Raw genomic sequence first — 10298 nt, 5'->3', positions numbered from 1 at the left:
CCTTGGGATTGTATTGTTCAAACAGAGGAACAGAGACGTGTTGACAACAATGACTTAACACATGGTAAAAGTTTAAGTGAAAGATCTCTCACAAACATTTCACCAACTTCTCTAACAATTGAAAAACTGTTGTTACAATTGTGTTACAGTGAGGTTTCCTTATTTATAATTACACGTATAGTAAAAGTGTATGTTTGAATTGTGGGTACTTAAAGAAGCAACACTTTTTCTAAAAAAAATAGCATATTCTGCTATTTTATTTCTGTAAGTTATATTAGTCCATTAATATTTAGCATTTTTAGAAATACATTTTCCACCAACTGTTAAACCGTCTACAAAAAACCCACTAGCAATGGCAGTCTTTAAATGTCTTTAAATACAAAAAAATGGGAGAGAATCAAAAATGTAGGTAATCAATAATTTTAAAAAAGTGATTATTTTTCTTGACTAATAACAGTTATTTCAGGTACCAAATTAAGCACTTAATCAAGCAATGTTAGGATCTAATTTTCATTTAGAAAAGTAAAATTGTCTTTGTAATGACAGTAAATACAAGGTTATGACCAATTTGGTCAAAATAAAGTTACTGAAAAATATTTCACTAAGTCGTTTGCTATAAAACTTCCTGTTAATATTTTGGAAAGCTTTGGTTAAAGACTGAAATCTGCTTTTTGCCTTCTGTGTCACAGTATAAATGAGTGAATGTCTAAGAGAAAATAGTCTAGAAAACTATTTTTTAATGTATTTTCTAACAGATGAAAAACTAATGATGCGTGGCTCATTGCTGAAAAAAAATCTTAGCAAGAATAAATAAAAAGATGGTAGGTATCTTCATTATTAAAGACTCAAGGTCAATTTGGCACAAGAAACACAAAACAAATAAAATGCTTAAAAAAAATAAATAAAAGCATTTATGATAATACAAGTATAAAAACATTAACATACAAATGTCATAAACCTAAAAAACTAAAGCAAATGCCAAGATTAAAAATAATAACGTTTAAAAGAGGCAATCAAACCAAAACCTCCAAATTGGGAACTGCTATACCTTACAACGGTAAGAGGTAAAATGATTCATGAGATCTTCTACGTAGGTATTTAAAAATAATAGGAATCAGGCAGAACAACTTGATCTCTTTTAAGTTGAAGAATTAAGGGGAGACGATCAGATTTGGGCCTGGAAGAATTCATTTACAGAGAGTAACGTTTTTTTTTTCTTTCGGTTATGAGAAAGTTGGTCCTGCAATAAACAGAAAAAAAACAAGCCTCCATGATGAAACACTAATTTAACAAACACATTTCTCACCCAAAAAGACAAATATGTTAAATAATAAAATTCAAAACAGGAAAACCTAACTAAATGAGCATTTGGGAACCATGTTTAGATTTCAAAGTTTGTCTTTCTCTGACTAAAACTAGAAAAATATGTTTAAAAGAGGATTTTTGAAACACAAAGTAATGAAATGCCAATTTTACATGTGTATTTGGTTTTATTTTTGTCCCAAACTCTTTAACTTAAAGTTTTTTTTCATTTTTTACATAAGAACATGCAGTATTTGTTGATTAAACTAAAGTTGCTTTTCTTTTTTTTTTTTTTTTTATCCGACTGTGTTTTCCTAAAACTAATGATGACGAAAACCCTGTTGTTTGTTCCGTAACAAGTTCCTCTGAAACTAATTACAGGTTTGATTTAATAGCTTCATTTATTATTTAAAGGGTGTTGACTGGAGGGTGCAACATGAGGAAAACAGCCTCACAGGAACAACAGATTGAAGCTGATTTTTAAAACTGTCATTTTAAGTTTACAACAAAATATGTATGAAGTTAGTGCTCACAAAATTCAGATTTTATGAAAACTTTGTGGGGTTTTAAAGGTGTTTTTTTTTCTTTTTTAATTGTGGTTTCTTTAAGCACAAATGTTAACAGAAATAAAAATGACCTTAAATGAAAGACAAAAATTGTTTTGTAAAAGAAAGTAAAATAAATTTGCCAGAAGTTGTCTGATAAAAAAATATAGTTCAATAGTTTCATGCCACATTCAAAAACTCAGAAGAAAAAAAATAACTTTCTCTTGGATATCACTTGCCTGACTGTCTATTAGCAGAATAATTTATTCCTCCTCATATTTACTTTTACATTGTTTGTTTTCTTTGAATTTCTGATATAGAAGTTTCGCTGAAATTTAAAATAATGGTTTAAAATGGACTGATCGTGTCTGCAGATCAACATTGCGTAAACCACGATAAATGGTTACCTTGAATGTTTACACTCATGCTTAAACAGAGAAACCATTATGATTTTTTTTTTTAAAGCACAAGCGCACTTTACTTACATTGTTTGTAATAGTTGTCCATATTGGTTTTGACCATTACTACCACAAAGGTATATTGTTCTCTTGGGGTCTTTCCTTAACAAGTTCTAACTTGTCTTCTATTGAGATCATTCGCAGTACAAGTTACATTGACTTTTATTTAAAAAAAAAAAAAAACTGTTGCGGTGAAATGGTAAATGGCAAAACTGGGCCAAAAGTGAAAAACTTGAAATGTTTAGATTTGAAACTGGAAAAAATATCTTTGAAAATGAAAATAAGTTTTGAAACTACATATAATTTTTTTATTTTGAAACTTAAAAACAGAAAATTTGAAGCTGAAAATAATAACGTTTATTTTAGAATTGCAGAAAGCTACAGACACTTTAATTTTTTTAGCTCAACAAAAATATTTCAGCTTGAACCTTTCAAGTTGTTTTATTGGATTTCACATCTTTATGACCTTAATTTAATTCCATAGGATGCCACCTTATCAAATTCCTGAAGATCCCTGAGAAATCCCTTTTATGTTACAGATTATGAACTTCAAGCGTCACATAACAATATGTAGTGGCATCAGAAATGATCAGACTAGATTTCTGTTTAGATTTGTACAGTTTGTGAGAATAACATGATTCATATAAACATGAAAGCTGCACTTTATTCTTTTTCCTAAAATTCTAAACATATGATTTGGTGAGATTTTGCAGAATCTCTTCTGTTACTAACCTGTGGGATCAAAGAGATGCAAAAGGAGGAGAACAGAGTTTAGTTTTCTGAATAAATGCTGTTTTTATTGTGCATTTTTCTTCTGATTAGAGTTATGTGAAGTTATAACTGGCAACCTTTACTTCAGGACAAATACAGTCCTTAGGAAGAAGAAAACTAGCACATCACTGATGTTCTTCTACAACTGCTCCAAAGAGAGCATCCAGACTCATTGCTGCTCTGTAAGGCCCACTGGAAATCACAAGGTACTCAACAGAACACACTAAATCTATCAGTGGCTGTCCTATACTTGAAGGAACTGGACACTCAGTCTTATAACGATTTCTATCTCAAAAATGGGTGATATAGCAAAGTGCAAAAAAAAATCTCCAATGCTGTGATTCTTTACAAACAACAAAAGTTGGTAACAAGATGAATGAAAAATGTTTGCAGTTTTCAAGCTTTAACTGTTTGTGCTATTATTCTTTTCTTTCTTCTTTATGTTTTACTGTTTATAATTTTTGTACTTTACTGAGCACCAAGTGCAGCAAAATAATTAGTTAATGTAATGTTCAGATCACTTAACAGTGCAACACTGATATACGTTTTGTTACCAGAAGATGGCAGTAATGTACGTTTTTTTTTTAAACCCCTTCCTGAAAGAGGAACCTTTTTTTCTGCGAGACGGACAGTTTATTGTGGCGGACCAACATGGCCGCGCTCGGAAGGAGCTCGGTTTACTACAATTTCTTCAGGTCGGTTATAAATATCAGTAAATTATAGGGAGATGTGTATTGGGCATTTATTGAATTTTTAAAATATGAACTTGTTTAATAAATACCGCAAAAAAATAGCAAACATGTTTATTCCAAAGTATAAAAAAGCGCGTTCAAACTTTATTGATAGTAGGACGTGATAACATATCTATAGGACAAAAACTTGTTATTTTTTTAGGCAGAAAAATAAAGCTTGAAAACTATTTTTAATATAATTTGACAAATCCATTGAGATAATCTGCTTTCTTGTGTATTTAGGAGTTCCGTTCGTGTTCTGTTTAATGGATTTAAACCTACACTCCGTAAACGCAGCAGATGGACAAACGTCCTGACTTCCGGTGTGGCGTCTGTCGCCGTCGGCGGTGGACTGTGCGCTGTCCCGTTTAAACAGGTGAGACATTCAACGACAAGCGCAGAGCCACGCCACCTTTAATGTAACTAAGCTGGTCACTTATTGCTGTTGTTGGTGCTACAGGTGGATAACCTTTCCTATGACTCCCTCATCAAACGAGCCGCCTCTCTGGCCACAGACAGCTCCAACTCCTTCCTCTCACAGACCACCTTGGCTCTCATAGAAGCCGTCACAGAGTATGCAAAGGTACATTTACAATTTCCTTCAACCTACATTACCAGTCAAGAAGTGATAAAACTACCCAAACATATTCAAGAAATTATTTTGAAAGAATAGGACTAAGTTACTGTAATGACTAGAATAATTTTCTTGGAAATCCTGCTAAACATTAAATAAATGTAACAAATAAATCTTCAAAAAAGAAAAATTTAAGTCTGTCCCATTAATGTCTGGCACTTTCTTTACGGTTCATATCAGGAACCTGTGCTGACCACTCCTCGTTTTCAAATTTACCATCTTATCTTTTTGTTTTCAGCTACTTCTTAGCATGGCTTGGGTTTTGGGTTTAGGTTGTCATCTTGTTATAGGGTCATACCGGAGTGAGTTGGGTGGTTTTGTAGAATGATATGGTCACTGTGCTTGATTTATGCTCCACTGCATTCAATAAAACAGTCCCATACCAACACACTTCTGCCTCCATGTTTCAGAGTTGATATACCGCTCTGCTGAGCTTTCCTTTCAACTTTTTGATAAAATACAAATTTTCTGTGCAATGAACCAAAGATTTATTGACCCAGATAAGCCTCTCTGTCTCAAACCACGTTACACCGATAAAAGATGGCACTTTCAAGAGCGCGCTGAATGTGGGTTTTTGTATGCACTTTTGGCATAAGGTGCTCCCACTGGACTGTTGCTATGTGATACTAGCGCCTGTTCTAGTAGAGGCTTGATGCAAAACATCATATCAGTGCAAATCTTGCAAATGTTTCTCCAAACTTTTTCTTTCCCATCTCTATTCCGAAATATGAAAGACTTGACATAATTTGGCCTGGCAAAACCCACAACGGTTTTCACTTCCGGGTTTTGAAAAGGATGCTATTTGTACATAACTGCCAAGTCCCTCATTGGTTCAACTGGTTTAACTTTTGACACACACTCACTTGCTGCACGTTTTGTACATAGAGCCCCAAAACTGACTTAAAAACGTGTGTAGCCGCACGTGAACGCAAGATTTTTGAATATAGAAGCCCGAAACATGCATTTACATAGAATATTTATTGAAACAGGTTACTTAAAAAAAATCTGTGTCCAAGCTTGGTAAGAACGCGGCGTCATTCTGACATCTTAACAGTACATTTTCTTTCTGCAACTCATCATGTCAAGGCAGCAGCTTGAAGCCTGCTTTTCATAGTTAAAACTGGCTTATTATGAAGCTGCTCTTGTCCCATGAGACACCTGTCATGCAGTGTGTTAGCTCCCAGTAACTCTCTTTTATGCAGACAGGAAATGTCCTAAATTACCTGTGAGAACACCTTTAAGAATGACATTTAAGGCTTGATATGATGCACATAAACAGTTCCAAATTGTTCATCCATTTCATGATCCACGGTAGTGTATTTTTGTGGAATTCTGAAACTTTTAGTGAACATCTCACAAATTACTTTTGTACAATTTCAAGCCATTCTTTGAACTTAAATTAAAATACAGTTATAACTGGTGTGTTCTAAAACTTTTGACTGATAGTGTATGTTCCTACTTTGACTTTTTTGTATCACATGTTGAGTTGTGTTTATGGTTTTTTATTACTTGAATAACAACCCAATTTATGCAAAAAAAAAGACAAATAAGGAGTAAATAAAATGCATTGTACATGCATGTAGCTTTGAACATACATGAGTGCATTTTGTCTGTGTTTACTATCAGGCCGTGTACACACTCGTTTCACTACAACAACGATATCTAGAGGCTCTTGGAAAACTTACTCGGGCAGAGGAGGATGCCGTTTGGCAGGCGATCATTGGCCAGCGAGCAAGGGTCAGTTCATGTTCACTCTTAACATATTTTTTAGTTATTTTACTTGAGAATGGAAACATTTTGCCACACTTCTGATACAGATATTTTTGACAGGTTAGTGATACAAAAGAAGAATGCAGACGCTTGGAGTCGATCTGGAGCACAGCAGTGACGCTGTGTGAGACGGCCGCAGAAGCAGCTTATGTATCAGGTATGAAACTGAAAGTGGTATAGTGACAAGATTTGACTGTCGTTGATTCTGAAAGTTCCCCCTCTTGAAAAGATGAGAGAGGGCTGTATTGGTCTGCCATGTCCAGGTCCCTCTAAAGTTTGTCAGAGGTCATCTGGATGATCCTGAGGAGGATTGGGAGAAGGCTGTGTGAGCAGATGAAACTAAAATTAAACTTGTGGTATAAACGCCACCTGCTGACTGATCTGTATTAACCCTTTTATGCCTGGTATTATTTCCAATTATATTGAAAAAATGTTCGTCCATGTTTTAAGTCATAGATTTAAAAGTATGTTGCTGTTTATCAGCATGAGGGGGTTAAAAAAGGATGAATGGTGAGAGTCGAGGCAAAAAACATTTCAAGGTTCTAAAGTTGCCTAGCTGGTCTCCAGACTTTAATCCAACAAAGAAGTGGAGTAAGCTGACAGTGTTGCCCAATGGCAGCACAGCTCTTGAGATCTGCAAGAGAGAATGGACCATAGTAGCAGCTATAGTGTCTTCAAACCTGATGAAGACCTACAGGAAACCTTTGACCTCTATCACTTGCATTACAAAATATACAAAGTAAAAGGTGAACTTTTGCTATTGGCCAAATATTTATTTTCTGCTATATTATTCAAACAAATTCTTCGAAAATCAGACAATATCATTATCTGGATTTTTTCCTTCATTTTCAGTCTCTTACTGTTGAAGATGAATATTGCAGATCTATCTGACCTTGATAATGAGTGTGACGCCCTGACAGATTGTTGCCACTCTTTAAGTGAAACACAAATGCAAAGAGGAACAAAACTGCAGGTTTAATTTCCACTGTGTAAACTGCTGTCAGTTCAGACTTCGTTTCTTGTGTGTTTTCAGGAGCTGAGCATGCCTGTGTCATGGCCAAGACGAACATTCAGGTGGCCCAGTCCCAGGTGGAGGAGGTGCAAAGAACTAGTTTGGATGCAGATAAGAAGCTGGCAGAGACTAAAGTCATGGAGGTTGAAAGGATGGCGCAGCACGCCGCCTCCTTACAGAGCTCTGATAATGAGGAGGATGTGCCTGAGGCTTATTTGAGAGAAGACTAAACAGAAATAATGTAACTTTTTATCACTTTTGATCATAAATATTGAAGCATTTTTATGATTGGATAAAGATACAGTCTTTTATGGGATTGACTCCATCCACTATCCACTATTTGTTGATTTGTAGCAGTAACCCAAACTTTTAAATGCAGAAAACCTTTAACTCTTCGTTGTGTTGCACTTTCTTTGTTTAGGAAAACATTTGTTTTTTTTTATTTATCATCATCTAAATGAATCGATTTACCTGAAGATTATTCAAGTCTGCCCAAGATGCCAAATCATTGGTGTGTCTATGCACAGGACAAATGAAGGCACAGTATCCAAAGTTCTAAACTATGATCATGAGCAGATGTTTTACTTTGGATTCATCTGGGAATTACAAAGTGGTCAACTTGAAAGATTTTCTGTCATATTTTGTTTTTCCATAATTGTCAGAAGCCTCTTGGTAAACAATAAAGAAGATATATGTTGCCTTGCCAATATTGAGAAACTGATTTATTTTTGCAAAAAAGGTGAATCTAAAAATGTTGTGAAAAAGATTAAATTAGCAGAAATAAGAGAAATAGCATTTTCTTAACATTATAAACCCAATATGGTGTGCATTTTAGACAAAAGCAAACCACACTATGACTGTTTAAGGGATTTTTATCTTTAAAAAAAAACTGTTTAAACAGTGTTTCATAAAATGTTGAATAAAATTTAGATTTCTTAAAATTGCTGAAATAATAATCCCTTTATTGATGTTAGTTAATGCATAATTAAACTTTAATTCATGTTTTATTTGATGCTCTATTTAACAGCTAAAGTTTTTTATTCAACTTAATGCATGACAAAGCATTATTAGTTCACAAATGCAAGAACTTGGCATTTTGTATAAATCAACTCAATGTTTCACCTTGTTTTACAATACATAAAAGATGTTTAAAAAAACAGTCTTGTCATTGTGAATAAATATAAAAATATTACATTGAGGATTTTTTTCTGGGATTTCTGTTTTAGTGATTTTTTTTAAATATTTTATTTTATTTTATTTAGATTTTTTTAATTAAAGAAATACATTTTCTATTTAAAGAAGGCAAAAACATATCTTTCAGTGGCAACAATTTCTCAGAATTTGTATGCAAAGTAGTTTTCAGTCAAAAGAATAATGTTGATAAACTTAAAAACTAATAGACCGATTTTTGTATATTATTTTATTTATTTATTTATTTATTTTTGATGTTTTAAATTCTGCTTATTTTTCCCCCAAAAAATCTATTCTGTTTGAACACAGGAGTTTGCTGATAAAATAAATGCAGCTTGAAAGTCAAAGTCCAGTTGTTAAAAGCAGGAAATGCCTCCCTCTTACTTCTCTTCCATGTTTTTGCTTGGCTGCACAGTAACACGGGGCGCCAACACTTCAGAGCATGCTTTCTCATCCCAAAGGCATTGTTTATTTTATTTCTTTTTCGGGGGGTATTTCTTTAACAAGCTGTTTGCTGAAAGTGTTCGTGGTCTTCCACACCAACCTTTCCTGTTCACAGTTGTTTCTCACTTGCAGGATAAACTGAAAATGCTGTTCTCTTATCACCTTAAACCATCTGTTGTACAGATCTTTATGACATAGTATTGTCTATTCTTTCTAGTACAACTCTCTGATGTGCTATTTAAAAGTGGCATTACTGAAAAGCAAATCCATCCTGAGTCCAATGACACATCTGTTGGAAAAGATTAAAGATTATCTGCTAATTACTTAGAAAACATCAACAAAGTTTGTGCAAACTGGGGCAGAAAAAAAATCTCGGGGAGTCTTTTAGATTTGAAGACTCAAATCAGAGAAGTGATATTCTTCCTACTCAGAAATTTAAATTCTTACTTTTCCAGATTTGGTCCAATCTGGATATTGCTTTAACTTTATGCTAAAAACAGACACATTAAGAGTTGATCCAACTGGTCCTGAACATATCAGTTGCATTAATTTTGATAAATTAATGTGATAAATCACCTATATCAAGCTCACATGTTTTATACTGTTTATGAACATCTGAAGCAATGAAACTAATAAACTAATTCATAAGAAGAAAATCTGTTTTCTTTAGTCACGTGACATCTTCACCTACACAAGAATGCTATCTCTTCCTAAAACTGGTTGAACTTATTAATGTTGAGTTGTTTAAAAAAAGAAAAATAAATTGTTTTCTGATTTTTTTTTTTTATAAGCTATCTGTGTTTTTTGATAGCATTGAGGAATGGTTTTGCATTTTTTCTATTCACTATAGTTTATAAAAACAAAGATGTCCAAAACAAAGACAAAAACAAAGATGTCCAAATAGTATGCGTACAAGTTAAAAGTCTTTGAAAAAAAATTAATATCTTAAATTAAATTATAATTCTCTGGGGAAAAAAAGGCTTTCAATGTCATATGCTTTGGTTAAAAATAGTAAAAATTCCATCAACATTCCACCATGGAATGATAGTAAATAAGCAAGCATGTAGTCTTTCAAATTGAAAGGTAAATTCAACAGTAGACACAAACTGAGTTTTAGGCTTCAGGTTCCAGAGGGTTAAAAAAGCTACTGGTTGAAACTTCACAGGAATCAACAAAAATTGAAAAATAAAGTTATATATAAATATATATGGGAGGAAATGCCACATATTCAAAAAATGATTAACAGTCATAATCAGAAACCTTTATAAACATTTGCAGACATGGCCTGCGGACACCTGAAGGGAAATTTAACTTTAACTCTTAACAATAATAATTGTTTGAGAAATGAGGAAGCTTATAATCCTTAGAGCACCAACTCTGAAGCATGAGGGTGGCGGTGTAATTCTGGGGAACTCCTTTTTCCCCAAGAACTGACACATT

The 10298-nt window shown here is 33.5% G+C and overlaps 1 protein-coding gene across 1 annotated transcript; it reads left to right on the top strand.

Annotated features, from left to right (window-relative positions):
• Positions 1-3621: 3621 nt before the first annotated feature.
• On the top strand, positions 3622-7930 carry LOC112149985 (diablo homolog, mitochondrial). The gene is made up of 6 exons (XM_024278019.1): positions 3622-3771; positions 4051-4183; positions 4268-4390; positions 6068-6178; positions 6272-6368; positions 7245-7930. Exons 1-6 carry the CDS (start codon positions 3728-3730, stop codon positions 7451-7453), a joined length of 717 nt encoding a protein of 238 aa, XP_024133787.1. The 5' UTR covers positions 3622-3727; the 3' UTR covers positions 7454-7930.
• Positions 7931-10298: the final 2368 nt, after the last annotated feature.

This window comes from Oryzias melastigma, linkage group LG13 (genome assembly GCF_002922805.2).
Source record: "Oryzias melastigma strain HK-1 linkage group LG13, ASM292280v2, whole genome shotgun sequence".
In the NCBI taxonomy this organism is placed as follows: domain Eukaryota; kingdom Metazoa; phylum Chordata; class Actinopteri; order Beloniformes; family Adrianichthyidae; genus Oryzias; species Oryzias melastigma.
This window is presented reverse-complemented; position numbering and strand designations above follow the sequence as displayed.